Source organism: Myripristis murdjan, chromosome 1 (assembly GCF_902150065.1).
Source record: "Myripristis murdjan chromosome 1, fMyrMur1.1, whole genome shotgun sequence".
Classification (NCBI taxonomy): Eukaryota; Metazoa; Chordata; class Actinopteri; order Holocentriformes; family Holocentridae; genus Myripristis; species Myripristis murdjan.
This window is the reverse complement of record NC_043980.1, coordinates 11,183,328-11,198,202: the sequence shown is the minus strand read 5'-3', so window position 1 is coordinate 11,198,202 and position 14,875 is coordinate 11,183,328. Positions and strand designations below refer to the sequence as shown.

The 14,875-nt window shown below is 40.3% G+C and overlaps 1 protein-coding gene across 1 annotated transcript; it reads left to right on the top strand.

Moving 5' to 3' along the window:
* Positions 1-12,044: 12,044 nt before the first annotated feature.
* On the top strand, positions 12,045-13,956 carry LOC115367097 (uncharacterized). Its single transcript, XM_030062825.1, has 5 exons — positions 12,045-12,101; positions 12,403-12,732; positions 12,909-13,076; positions 13,682-13,780; positions 13,884-13,956. Exons 1-5 carry the CDS (start codon positions 12,065-12,067, stop codon positions 13,934-13,936), a joined length of 687 nt encoding a protein of 228 aa, XP_029918685.1. The 5' UTR covers positions 12,045-12,064; the 3' UTR covers positions 13,937-13,956.
* The last annotated feature ends 919 nt before the right edge of the window (positions 13,957-14,875 follow it).

Genomic DNA, 14,875 nt, shown 5'->3' with positions numbered 1-14,875 from the left:
ACGTGTTTTCTTAAAATAAAGTTGATATTATACGGGACTTGTGGACACATGCCATCGTTACACATCCTCATAGCTCGTGGTAAGTCTGCCTTGGGTGGTTACAACGTTATGGCTAATAATCAGACCTTTTTTTCAGAATACCGATTAAATTTGAACTTCCGGGATCTATGAACCACCACCCACGGCGTGACGTCTTTGAAGCCGAGAAGCCGGGAGTCACCAGGTAGCATGAAGCGCGTTGCCTTGGTAACGCCGGTGTTTTTCAGATTAAAATAAAATTTCGTTCATTGATTTCAAAATGGCTTAAAATGTGATTTTTGTGGACTAGAAAAATATGAAAATGATGACATTATAAACTATACAGTGGCGGTTCTGCCTATGTGCCGCCCTAGGCGAAATTACTGGCTTGCGCCCTTCCATGTTAGATACTACTCCTACCGGCCATGGCACCAGGCGGGCCGACCGCGGCACTGACCGCTCACCTGTCAGATCCCGCAGACCTGACCGGGTGGGTGCCGGTGCCGCGGCCGACCCGCCTGATGCAGGTCGGTGGCTTTTTTATTCAAACAAGATTTTGTCCATATAAAAAGTAGCCTATTTTCCAAAAAATGGTCTTGAAAAAGAGGGGTCATCTTAAAATCAGGGTCGTCTTTTATGCGGGTCAATATGGTAGGCCTAGTCTAGAAAACTGGCGATTTTTTATTTTTTATTTTATTATTTTATTTTGATTAAATTTGCACTTCCGGGATCTATGAACTACCACCCACATGAAATTGACTTTCAGTGGACAGCGTTTGCGTGGTGGCCATACGACACGGATCCTAACTGACTTTCAGTGGACGCTGTTTCTGTGGTGGCCACACATAATTATAACAGGTTATGTGCCAGGAGCACGCAATGCGTTGTTAAGAGGTTGTGCTCATTTCACGGATTTCTGTGAGATCAGGTTGGACCGGGAAGACAAGACAAAAAAAAAAAAAATTTTAAAAATGGATTTGTGGTGGAAACACAGCAGCAATACAGGTGAAAACAAGGAGAAAGAAGTGAAAAAGAAGCTAAAACAGAGCAGACAAAATATCGTCGGTATCAGGTTGTTGTTTCAGACATTGATGGCACCGTATTGTACCTCTGTGCATGTTTTTTTGCCCACTTTTTTTTTTTTTTTTTTTGCACTGGTTAATGGGTAAGTGGCTGAAAAAATATTTCAGAAGGGGAACATTACTGAAAAGAGTTCTATAGATAGAAATCTAGAAATGTAACCAGGCACTTTTTCAAATTAAACACAACACACAATTACACCATTACAGTTACTAAAATTTAAATGGGCTTGTAACTAGTTGCTTTTGTCTTGATAGCTGACAAACGCTCTAGGTCCTGGATTTTCTAGTCCCCTGGAAATTATTTTTCCCTCCTCAAGAATAAGGGCAAAAATACAGTGGTGAGTTGTATTCTGTGTGCAAGTGTAAGAACTCCATCCACATCAAAGAATACCAATATAATATTTATTTAAATAACTTTATAAAGCATGCTGAAGTCCTTCCATTGAGCTTTAGAAACAAGTATCTCAGAATTGTGTTCCCAGTACTGCTTCTGCTAAGTTGTTGTTTGGAGAGGAGAGGTTCCACAGCTATACATACTGGAAACCACTCCCGTCCCATCAAGTCCCTCCAAGCTGTTTATTGGGGATTGCACTGGTCACTATCCAAGCATAATTACATCTAATAGCTCTCATAATAGATTTAAATTCAAAACATGTCAATAAGGGGGCGTTATCCAAGCCATGTGTTTCCTTTGCACCATTAAATGTCACACTGCTGGATACTATATCATCAAGCTGATGAATCTTGCCTTGTTGTCATTTCATGCACACTAAATGTTTTTCACCTGGGGTTACGCCATCCTTAATTCATGTGGAAGGTTTTTTGCTATTCTGCACGGGAATCAAATTATGGTTTGGTTGTACTACAGCTCGGAGTAGCCTCTAATATGTGTGTCCTTCACCCCTGCCTCTTCCAACATTACTGTTTTTATTATGTTTTCTGTTTAGTCTATTTGCCCAATAATGTGAAGATACTTTCAGTAATATAAGTACATTCAATCGAAAAGAGATTAATTACAGTGAAGGAGAGGAAGGAAGCCTAAAAAGTTAATTCAGTTGTTCCCTTTATTTAAACATGTAACCAGTGACATTCAGTGACTCATTCGGATACCTTCTGTGACCTGCTAGTTTTATTCTTATACTCCTGTATTATAGTTGATGCTGTGAGATTAAATAAGTTTCACATTTGAAACCAACCTGGCCACTGTCTAATCCAAGCCTTTGGTTTCCTCGGAGGTGACAACACGAGAGGCCACAGTGCACCAAAAGGTGAAACCTAAACAACACAGAGCATCAATTAGACTGTTTCATGTAGTAAACAACGGTAACAAAATTACAGTACGGCTGTGTCAGGGTGCGAATTCCCTACTGAAAGGCCTCCTGTCTCTTCTCTGAATTTGTATTTAATTCACTTGACTATGGTGGCCCAGTATGGCCATATATGTCCCACAAGGAATTGCAAAGCAAACAAAAAATGATGACACAATATTGCACAATGCAGCGTCATTATGCCACAACACAATGACATTAAGCCACAAAGCATGATGTTAAAGCCAAAACAACATTAAGCCACAACATGACATTAAGCTACAACACAGTGACGATAAGCCACAACACAGTGACACTAAGCTACAGCATGACAACATTAAGCCACAACACAGTGACATTAAATACATAGAACCACGGAGGTTGGTCACAATGTAAGTGAGAGGCAGACTATGTATTGCTGTAAAAACAAAATCCCAAGTTAGCATGTCGGAGTTTCACATGACCACATGACCCTTCTCAAGGGCTGAAGCGATTGGTCTGTTTAATTCCAGTGATGACCAAGACTCACTCATGCTAACTAGTTATGCAGCCCCCTTGAATCAGACATTTTGATTTGCACCAATAAAGTTTTGTAAGCTGATATCTGAGTGGTCAGTTATTTCTGAATAGAAGGCTGTTGTACAGACCGTTGTAGTGGCGGTTCTGCCTATGTTGCCGCCCTAGGTGAAATTACTGGCTTGCGCCCTTTCATGTTACTACTCCAACCCCCCCGCCCCCGCGGCACCAGTCGGCCGCGGCACCGGGGCACCATCAGTGGGCATCAGGCGGCACCATCAGTCGGCATCAGGCAATCCGGCTGCGGCACCGGCCGGCATCAGGCAGCTCACCTGTCAGATCCGGCAGACCTGACCGGGTGGGCGCGGTACTGGTACCGGTGCCGGTGCTGCGGCCGGCCCACCTGACGCCGACTGATGGTGCCGTGGCCGGCCCGCCTGTTGCCTACTGATGGTGCCGCGGCCAGCCCGCCTGATGCCGACTGATGGTGCCGCGGCATGTGCGGATCAATACGGTAGTCTTTTTTTTTTTTTTTTTTTTTTCTCGCGCGCCCCCAAGTAGATTGCGCCCTGGGCAGTTGCCCACACTGCCCATAGCAAAAACTGTCCCTGGACCGTTGTCAAGCTGTGGCCTCATCACCATACCTGTTCATCTCAAATTAATGCACTTCATGAAGCCTTGCTCATGTGCGTGTTGCAGACCAAAGTTGGGAAACTAGCTAGCAGAAAAAAAAAAAAGTCAGTTTAATAGCTGACCTGTGACACCCAGTGTCAAAATTACTGCTAACCTCCCTAATCTAATGGGCTTCAATCACAACAGACAGGGAAAAGTAGGGCATTTTTTTCCCAATCAGGCTAAAACTGCAGATCTGGCAATGTTGAAACGTATCCATAATAACATCCCCACTCTCGAAAACCCTTTTTTTTTTTTTTTTTTGCATATATTACTGAAGTGATAGGGAAGTTTGAGTTCTCACCCATAATGTAGTATCTGCTACCCAATATGAGTACTGTTGAGCCTCCAAGTTTATCCCGCTAACTTCCCTGTTGCAAGAATAAGAGCTTCACTGGGACTGTTCTTCTCCCACTGCTGAAAAAATGTTTTGTAGGATGCACAACACATATTTGTATTGGATTCATTATCAACATCGTATCCCCTCTCTCTTACTAACGGGTGGAACCACTTTGTTTCTAGCACTGCATGTTTGTGGACACACCTGGTAGGTGAAGTCATTGCATATTAATACAGAAACCAAGTAGTTCAACCATTTTCTGCACATGGCAAATAATTTGTTGCATGATAACAGATCAAGTCCAGGCCCCAAAACAGGTTTCTGTTGGACACCAGTGATGTGTTGCCCTGCATCTTGCAAGGCTGACCACTTGCAAGTGAGACAAGCTGCTATTTTTTGCTCTTGTGGTTTTGATGTGTTGAGTACACAGCAGGTGTGAACTAGCAGCTCGACTTCAAATGCCAGCAAACTCGAGCATACTTGGTTCCATGTAATCATCCTATTTGACCAGTCATAGACTCCTTTCTCTTAACAGGTCAGGATAAATGTTTTGCACACTTCCAAACAGATTTGTGGAGAGACTGAGTACATGTATTGAGATTAAACTGACGTGATCCTGCACATCTGACAAAATAATCGTAATTTTAATCTGTTACTTATAAAAGCACAGTAATTGGCTAGCAAGTTCTTATTCATAAAAAAAAGGTTGTGTGTGTGCGTGTGTGTGTGTGTGTGTGTGTGTGTGATAAAGAGCAAGAGACAGACAGAGAGAGAGAGAGAGAGAGAGAGAGAGAGAGAGTCCAAAGGAAATAGGTGGAGCTGTAATGAGATGTATTCAAGAAGGATCTGCTTTCTGGTTCTTCAGTATCAGCATTTTTGAAAGCAAATCTCAACAAATATTAATTCAAAGTTTAGGAAATTGAGACTCAGACTGGACTGAACTTGACAGTCGTGGCCATTATGAGAGAGATCTACATTTACTGTTGTCTTCTTCCTGGTGAGTCACGTCCCTCTGTGTGTTCCTGAACTTTGTTTCTAAATGCTGTTATTGCCAGATAATGCACTGCATGTATTTTTATAGTGGTTTTATTCTAATAGTGCTCCAGTATCTGAAGAAAAGTCAGTGACAGACATGCATAAATAAAAGGAAAGACACCTTATAGAAAATTTCAGACTGTTTCAGCCTTCAGTTGACAAAATGACTCTCTAGATTGTAGAAATGTTGGATGATGAACTCCAAATATTAAATTTAAAATGTTTTCTTTTTTCTCTTTTACAGCTTTAAGTACTGCGATGATGAAATCTCTCAGTAAAATGGAAATGTTGGGGAAAATGTGACATTCACATGCTCAAACTGGAATGGTTTGGGTGACCCACAAGAACGAGTGAAGTACCTTTGTGAAGCTCCATGCAACAAAAACAAATACGTAATAATGTATGTAAAACCTGGGGAAACTAAAATCAAGGACAGAATTCAATTAAAAAACACAGGAGGCAGTTTAGTAGTGACCTTCTTTAACCTCCAAAGGTCAGACGCTAAGAAATACTACTGTGGAATGGAGAGGGTTACCTGGGATTTATTTATAAAAGTGAATCTTAAATTTACACAAGGTGAGTTTATGCTTTTCAATAATAATATTTTTTTTTTCATGCTATGTTGTTATATCATTAATTTATTTCAGGCAACCAAATTCCCCTCCTTTTTCAAATGGTGATTATTAAAGTGCCCAAACTGAGTGATTCATAAATCGACTTCCTGTTGTTTCCCTCCATGCTTCCAGGTCAGAGGCCAAAACCTACACCTGTCATCACCAAGTTTTCTCCTTCACCTGCTGTTCTGAGCAGCTCCACCATGTCTTCCAATGACACTGAAACTACTACTGAAGAGTGTACATCATCACCCAACTCCTCTTCAACAATCCCTCCTGTGTCAGCAACACATGGATCTGGTATGGAGTGCACTTTTCTGAATTCTGTATTTACATAAATACTGGTTGGGCTTGACGGTGTGGTATACCTATAGAGACAGACACAAATACACCAAAAAGTGTCCTATTACAAATTGCAAATACTTGCACATCAAACTAATAAAATAAAATACAAAATATTGGTCTGAGGAAAAGGAATGTTGCTTTCCTGTAGCTGCTGCATGTCTGCCAGGCCACCATGCACCACAGAAAACACTCGCCGACATGTTTTGCAGTTTATATTCATTTTCACTGACACTGTCAAGTCAAGGATTTGAATCTTCCCTCTCACGGCCGTATTTCTGCATACATTTTCTTTTCAGTGGTGCACGGGGCAGGGCAGCTGCAGACATGTCTGTCTGTGAGAAGACTCGCTGCTTGTCCCGCCCGGCTCTCTCTCAACCTATCACTGCCGATCTATCGCTTCTCATGCCTAAAACTAACCAACCAAACCAAAGAATGCTATGGGTAGGCGGGTACTTGCTGTAAGAGGCTGAATGTGGGCGGGATGATGCCACATTCAAGGCAAAACAGGATTCAGAATGGGACGCAATATTTAACACATGGATCTGGTATGGAGTGCATTTATCTGAATTCTGTATTTCCTTAAATACGTGGTGCGACTGCAAAATGCAGAATTAACAAAGACAGAGAGGATCACCACCAGAATAGATTTGCATTTTAAATAAATATCAGATTCCACTTGAATTGGTTTAAATTGTGGAATCAAGCAGTTTTTGCATTTCTGCCAAGAGTGTATGCTTTCCGTTTTCTACAAGACCTGTGTCTGCCCTAACGAGGCCTAGACAGAATATACATACCTTTCCAATATAATACTGACACTGACATTAGCTTCACATCCTTGTATCGTCAAGTTTCATGCTATTCAGGCAGCAGTCGTGCAAATACGTATGATACGTATGAAGAAAACTGATCAGAGGTGTGATGATCTGACGGCTGCCTCTGGGGCCGATACTGATGACCCTTATGTTTGCAGACTAGCATCAGTGTATTCGTGATTTTGTCACTTTTGTCAAGTTTAGTTTGTTTTTTCTTTCCCTCTGTCTTTGATCAGGAGATGAACCATATCTTGTTGTTCGTGTATTCATCATGGTGTGCTTCGTGTTCATGGCCCTGCTGACACTTTACATCGGCGTTACCAGAGAATTGTCAAGTAAGACACACCCACACACACACATACACACATACACACTCATAAGGAAGCTTTATGAGTCCTATAATTAGTATAGAATCAGTGAGAATAAGACATGTTGACCAATATGTTTTTTTCAGTGGTGGTGACCAATGCTGGGAACCGATGTGAAGATGCTGGAGAGGTAAATGTTGCTTTTAATGGAGCAACGTAGCAGTGCGTCGTAGACAATCTTCAGATATATGTCTGTCAGTAAAAGCATGTTTCAATGTGTATACATTTTTAAGGTCATGTAAAAGTTTTAATTTCATCATAGTCATGGTTATACGTCCCCATCAGTTTCTGATCCTCAGCAAACCTGTTGAGGGACTGCTGGACCTTCCTTGGTTCCAGTATTACACCCAACAGGAGCTTGACGTGTTCCTCTTTAACACCGACTATAAAATGCATGCACACTTCTTCATTATAGGGTTTGGAATTGCAGGGTGGCCACATTTCAGTGAATTTCCACACTGCTGAAGTTTCAACACACTGAAGCCCCAACCAGCTGCAGCGTTACTGTCCTCTAGCGGATTTTGACCTTTGACCTCGCTGTGGAGAACAGACGGAGAAAAGATTGACTCTCTGTTTTCAAAGACAACAGTTCAGCAAATCTAGCTGAGGTAATCCTCCAAACAGTTGGCAAAGGAAATGGCTGTGGCAATTTTATTTACAGTCTATTTCATCACAAGCAAGCTCGATGTGCTTTACATTAAAAGACAAAACATAAAAAAAAATAGTCACAAACATGAGATACCATAACATAATACTGTATAAGGATATATGCATGACTAAGATGCAGAAACTGAATCTGTGATAGAAAACACACAATGAACATCAGACATACCACACAGCTAAGAAATTATGAACGAGAGCTAATAAGAGAGGAGGTGGATTATCTTGTGTATTCAAATGTAAATTCATGTGCAAGCTGACATCTTTTGGAGTTTTAACCTCTTTTGAATATGTTTCCCTTTTGTTGAAATGATCTCTTCAAGTTTAATACCAACTATCTGCAAGTCACCACAATGCAATTCTCTGCTAGACCTTTCTGAGTTATTGTGTGTTCTGACTACAACTATCAAATTATGACAGGTGACCTCAGCACAGCGGTGGGGAGACGACCTAAATAAATATACTTTATATATATCAATGTCTCCTTCAGTTTTTTGGATTTTGTTTAGTTTACATTTGTTTATTTTATCCCATTATTCTTATTTTCAGGTTTCCACTGGCCTATTTTATTTTGACTACTGCACTTTCCATGCTGCATTTGTTGTATGTGTTACAATAAGAAAATGTTTTAAAATAAATCGATATTTTTTTTTTTTTTTAAACATGCTCTATCAGGTGTATTTTTTTTTTTTTTTTTTTATGAAAAAGCTCAACTTAAGTTGCACAAGGAACACAATTTTACCAATGTGTGTGTGTGTGTGTGTGTGTGTGTGTGTGAATGTATTTCATATTGTGTCCAGGGTTAAATGTCAAGAAGACATGCACATTTCTCCACTTTTTCAAAAAACTCAGTCATACCCTTAGGTATGTCACCAAAAAAAATCTGAATTTATTTATTTATTTATTGAAGTTGCACTAGGAGGTAAGTGGGATAAATACTTTTTTATGTATTTTGGGTGAATTGCTCCTTTAATATACCAAGGTTTTCCTTTAATTTGGGTAGATGCATTCTCTTGGTTCTGTTGGCATTTGAAAATGTATTTACTGTGAACATGTGGATTTGCATTGAGTGTATACATGTTTACATGCAGGCGGTGCAGTGGTGCAGTGGTTAGCACTGTCACCTCACAGCAAGAAAGTCCTTGGTTTGATTCCCAGCCGGCCAGGGTCTTGCACGTTGTCCCCGTGTCTGCGTGGGTTTCCTCCCACAGTCCAAAGACATGCAAGCCAGGTGAACTGTAGATGCTAAATTGTCCCTAGTTGTGAATGTGCTTGTCTGTATGTCTGCCCTGTGATGGACCGGCGACCCGTCCAGGGAGTTTCCCCTGCCTTCCACTCAGTGAGCACTGGGATAGGCTGCAGCGACCCCTGTGACCCCTACAAAGATAAGCGGTTTGGAAAATGAATGAATGTTTGCATGGTTGTCTTTGTGTTTGGGGCTGATTAGAGATGATCTTAATGGAAATGGAACAACTTGTGAATACTTTAAATGTTTTCTGTGTTACTGTCTTGTAACAGGCTGTAACAGGATAAAGGCTGCCACTGCGGAAATATGTTGAAAAAATGTTTAAATTTCACCACCAGGAGCTGCAGAGCTTTTTTCTCAGATTTATAGCTCATTCTATTTTGACCAGAGGGGGAGTCAAGCACATTGAGAGGAACAGGCAAAGGGAAGAAAAGGGTTTGCACCATTACCTTATGTACATCCATCTATCTCCGTCTCTCTAACTCACTCACTTGCTCACTCTCTCATTACACAAATGGCACTGTGCCTCAGTGTGCAGTACACACTTTAAAGAAAAGAAATAGAGGATAATTGATCAGCTAATTCAACACAAGCCCCTACCTAACCCTTTGATAATGGGGTCTGAATGCTACTTGATCTTAGTGCTGCTTTCACTGCTGCCAATCAGGAAATAATGCAGGACAGACTAGAGAATTAGGTCAAGCCATACAGAAATAGTTTAGTTTATGCTGGTTTAGTCTTCTTGTCTGGTCCAGTCCGGATAGAAAGCAATAATTTTGTCATGTTTCCACACACGGCAGGTCCAGACAGCATCCATCCAACCCTCAACCCAGAGGATGACCGATAACATGGCAAAACACAAAACTATATGATGACTGGCGAATAATCTGCCACATTGTTATTAAATACACTGTTCTCATGAATATCATTAAAAGTATATATTTCATCAAATGTGCATATTTCATTCAGTAATAATAAAAAAAAAAATTCATGACTGTCTATTGCCTGGATGTGTTATCTTTCTGTTCTTATGCTTTTATGTTCTCAGCATGTGGTCTTTCAAAGCCTGAACCAGCTACTAGGGTGGGGATCCACACGGTTGTCACACCAAGAAGAATCTGTTAACCTGATACAACAAAAACACACACACACACCTATAAGGTAGGCAAATTCGCAGTAACATGACTGTGAAAAAAGATTTACGTCCCCACAGCATAAGTGATACATGGTGCACACACACACACACGCATGCATGCACATACGCCCACACACACAGTTGTATATAAACAGATGGAAGATGTGGTCTGTACTGTGGTTTGCACATATGGACACATAAACATGAAAGTAGGCCTATGCATGTGTCACAGTTGTGCTTTAATCCCCATCTTGGGCTGTGTGTTTCAGTTTCTTGTCTGTGTTTCTGGTGCAGGGGTGTCAAACTGGCGCCATGGAGGGCCGAGAGGCTGCAGGTTTTCATTCCAACCAAAAACTCCATCAGGTGGTTTCACATCCTGCAGCCTCTCAGGGGCGTCGTAGTGGGGGGAAAAGCGGAACTGATTACCCACACTCTAAAAACAGATGCGTTGAAAATAATACATCATGTGTTAAGTTTTAACACACCTGCTTGTCTAGTTAAGAACAACACATTTTGTGTTGTTTTCAACACAATCAGTGTGTTAGCACATCTAACACATGTTATGGTTGTGGATACTTACTGAAGGGTCTGGGAACGCACCAGGTGATGCAGCTCCATCTCTGTCTCCTTTGAGTGGCACGAATGGTGAACAATGAAGAAAATGCGCCCCCTTCCCGCCGTAAAATAACAGATTGTGTCCAACATATTAAGTGTGTTAATTTTTTTTTTTTTTTTTTGCTTCTTTACACATTTTGTGTTGAAATCAACACAAAATGTGTTAAACGTGACAGTACATTTTTTGTGTTATTTTCCAACACACCCATTCTAAGAGTGCAGAGCCACAATGGGGGAGGGGGCCCTTGAAAGGCCTGAAATAAATAGGTTGGCCGGCTATACAAGGGTCCAATAAGATTTCTTTTCATGGGGCCCAAAATTCCTCGCGGCGCATTGAGACAATTTATATTGAATTAAAAAAATTAAAGAAAGAAAGAAAAAAAAACTTCCCTTGGTTTTTCACTAACCACTCCTGTTTCATATTTGATCAAGGTTTCTTTTGATGAATATCATACTGGAGCTCCAAACTGTTTTTAGGTATTCATAAAACTTTAAATTTACGCCTGTTTTCATTTGAACTTTGTACTTGTGCTACGCGTGTGGTCATGTGCCACAGTCAATGCATATTGTCTGCACATGCAAACGGAGTCTCTGTTGGCCATCAGCAGTGTTTTACCCACAGCTGCTGTGTCTTCAAACACCAACAGTTTTCCTTTTCACATGGCCAACCACAGCTTGAGCTGTTGATGTTCCTGTGGTTACATTGTGTAATGCATTAAGCGTGCAGCCGGTTTGAACAAGTTTTCTGTTCTATTTGACATCAACTCACGTTTTTTTTTTTTTTTTTTTTTTTTTAAACACAAAATATACACCATGCACTCCTAAAAGCAAGATTTGGTAAGACATCAATTTCATGTTTTAGGATTATACTGGTCTAATTGTCAAAACATGCTGACAAAACATATTAATTACATAATATGCAATAATTAGAATTACTCATAAATGTAAACATGTTTGGACCTGGTGTTGAGATTCTGCTTTTAGAGGTACTAGGATGAATAAATTGTTCAAATTATAATCTCTATAGTGTTTTCAATATTGTGATGGGTAAAAGAGAGAAAGAGAAAGAGGGAGAGAGAGAGAGAGAGAGAGAGAGAGAGAGAGAGACAGAGAGACAGAGAGAGGTCACAGGAAATGGGTGGACCTTGAACAATGCGCATAGAAGAAGGATCTGTTCTTCAATATCAGCATTTTTCAAAGCAAAAACAAACACATTAATTCAAAGTTTATTTAACTGAGACTCTAGTTGGACTGAACTAGGAAATCCTAGAAGCTCGCTCCTTGACAGTCGTGGCCATTATGAGAGAGATCTACATTTACTGTTGTCTTCTTCCTGGTGAGTCACGTCCCTCTGTTTGTTCCTGAACTTTGTTTCTAAATGCTGTTATTGCCAGATAATGCACTGCATGTATTTTTATAGTGGTTTTATTCTAATAGTGCTCCACTATCTGAAGAAAAGTGACAGCTACTGTTAGACAGTGACAGACAGTGCATAAATAAAAGGAAAGCTACCTTATAGAAAATTTCAGACTGTTTCAGCCTTCAGTTGACAAAATGACTCTCTAGACTTTAGAAATGTTGGATGATGATCTCCAAATATTAAATTTAAAATGTTTTCTTTTTTTTCTCTCTTATAGCTTTAAGTACTGTGAAGATGAAATCTCTCAGTAAAAATGGAAATGTTGGGGAAAATGTGACATTCACATGCTCAAACTGGGATGGTTTGGGTAAGCCACAAAAACGAGTGAAGTACCTTTGTAAAGCTCCATGCGAAGATAAAGACGTAATAATGAAAGTAAAACCTGAGGAAACTAAAAACAAGGACAGAATTAAATTAAAAAACACAGGAGGCAGTTTAGTTGTGACCTTCTTTAACCTCCAAAAGTCAGACGCTAAGAAATACTATTGTGGAATGGAGAGGGCTGTCTGGGATTTATATATAGAAGTGAATCTTAAAGTTACACAAGGTAAGTTTATGCTTCTCAATAATAATAATCTAATTTTCTTTCTTTTTATGTTAAGTTTCTGTTAACCATATCACTAATTGCTGCCTAATACCACTTCTTTTTTTCCCTTTTTGCTGAACTGCCCAAACTGAGTGATTCATAAATCTACTTTCTGTTGTTTCCCTCCATGCTTCCAGGTCCGAGGCCAAAACCTACACCTGTCATCACCAAGTTTTCTCCTTCACCTGCTGTTCTGAGCAGCTCCACCATGTCTTCCAATGACACTGAAACTACAACTGAAGAGTGTACATCATCACCCAACTCCTCTTCAACAATCCCTCCTGTGTCAGCAACACATGGATCTGGTATGGAGTGCACTTTTCTGAATTCTGTATTTCCGTAAATACATGGTGCAACTGCAAAATGCCAAATTATCAAAGACACAGCAGAGCAGCATTATATTAAAAACATGTTTGGATGTTAAATACAGTGAATATCTATGACATAATGACACCACTGCAACTTTTCCAATACGTAGTGATAAGAATAATAATAAACTCTATTTGTGTTGCAACTTTCATGCAAGAAGTGCAGCTCAAAGTAGCTACACTTTACAGAAAATTACATGCACCGAGTGCTTCACATGGAAATAGACACAGACCTTACAGTATTGTTGGGCTTTAAAAATTAAATTAAAAGATGAAATACATAGGAACAAAATCAAAACATGAATCCTCAAATTTCATGCAGTTCAGAGAGTAACATGGTGCAAGACCACACTTGAAGTTAACTTAACAAGTCATCTAGAGTGCAGAGGATGTGACAAAGGAAGCTGATTAGAGGTGTGATGATCTGATAGCTACCACTGCAACAATACAATGATCATTATCTCTACAGACTAGCATTGCTTTATAAAGAATGTCTCTTTGCCTGCATGAGTTTTTCTTATCATCTCTCTTTCTTTGCGCAGGAGGTTCACTGTATTTCATTGCTGTTGTAACCGTCATGGTCGCCTTATTGCTTATGGCCGCGCTCGTGCTTTACAGAATCATTGCCAGGAAACCACCCAGTAAGACACACACATGCACACATACATATACACAGAATAAATTTTAACATCATCAGCAAGGCATAAATCAGTCGAAATAATACACATCTAATATGTTTTCCAGAGATCGTCTCCAGTGCCAGGGACCCACGAGACGATTCTGTGGAGGTACAGTAGCAACATAAGCAATCTGTGAACAAATCTGTCTTAGAAATAGTATGACATAGTATGTGTCATTGTATAGTATGACATAATGTTTTCATGTCTGAGTGATCCCATGGCGTAAGTGAACTTCTCAAATATGCAAATCTATAAACTGATTGTGGAAAGGCTTGACGTTTATCACAGCTATGGTTATACCCTTATCAGTTTCTGGTTCTCGACCAACCTATCGAGGCCTCTCTGGACCTTTGTGGGTTCCGGTATTGTACACAACAGGAAGTTAAGTTGAAATAAGTGACCACTTGTCAACAGAGATTGCAGGGAGGCTTTCACACCGACCCTGTTTGGTCTAATTTAATCGGCCCATGGTGCATTTACCCTGATGGTCATCGGTTGTCTGTTGTCTCTCTGAAAAACTCGGCTCGGTTACAAGTGTGAATGTAATCCAGACAAACTACAGGAGGTCAAATCAAATCACAGTGCACTGTGGTTAGAAATGTGCATGGCAAGGCTAATCTCTCCTAGTAAGATGGGCTGATGACAAAAATGAAAAAATCCAAGCTTTACCTTGTCATGTTGTTGTAGCTCCATTGTTCCAGTATCTCTGTTGCTGAAATATGCTTTTGTCTGCATCTGGGATTTTCCAAAGGAGTTCACCTTGTAAAAATTCTGTCCAACAGATAAACAACTAAACAACTAAACAGATAAACTGGTTTCTGTAACACAGCGCTGTGTGAACATTCACTGGACCCGATGAAAACTGTGGGGAAAAAAAAAAAAAAAACTAAAACATTTTTGCTCACTGACTCTTGGGTTTGGGATGCCAAGTAACGGCAGTGTGTCAACCAGAAGACCAGGGCACAAGCCTCAGTTTCAGTAAATTTCCACCCTGCTGAAGTGTCCTTGAGCAACACACTGAATCCCTATCAGCTCCAGGTTACACTGTGCCATAAG

Coding starts and splice junctions, on each gene's coding strand:
- LOC115367097 (XM_030062825.1), top strand. CDS start 12,065: ATGAGAGAGATCTACATTTACTGTTGTCTTCTTCCTG. Junction 12,102..12,402: donor TTACTGTTGTCTTCTTCCTG/GTGAGTCACGTC, acceptor TCTCTCTTATAG/CTTTAAGTACTGTGAAGATG. Junction 13,781..13,883: donor CATTGCCAGGAAACCACCCA/GTAAGACACACA, acceptor TATGTTTTCCAG/AGATCGTCTCCAGTGCCAGG.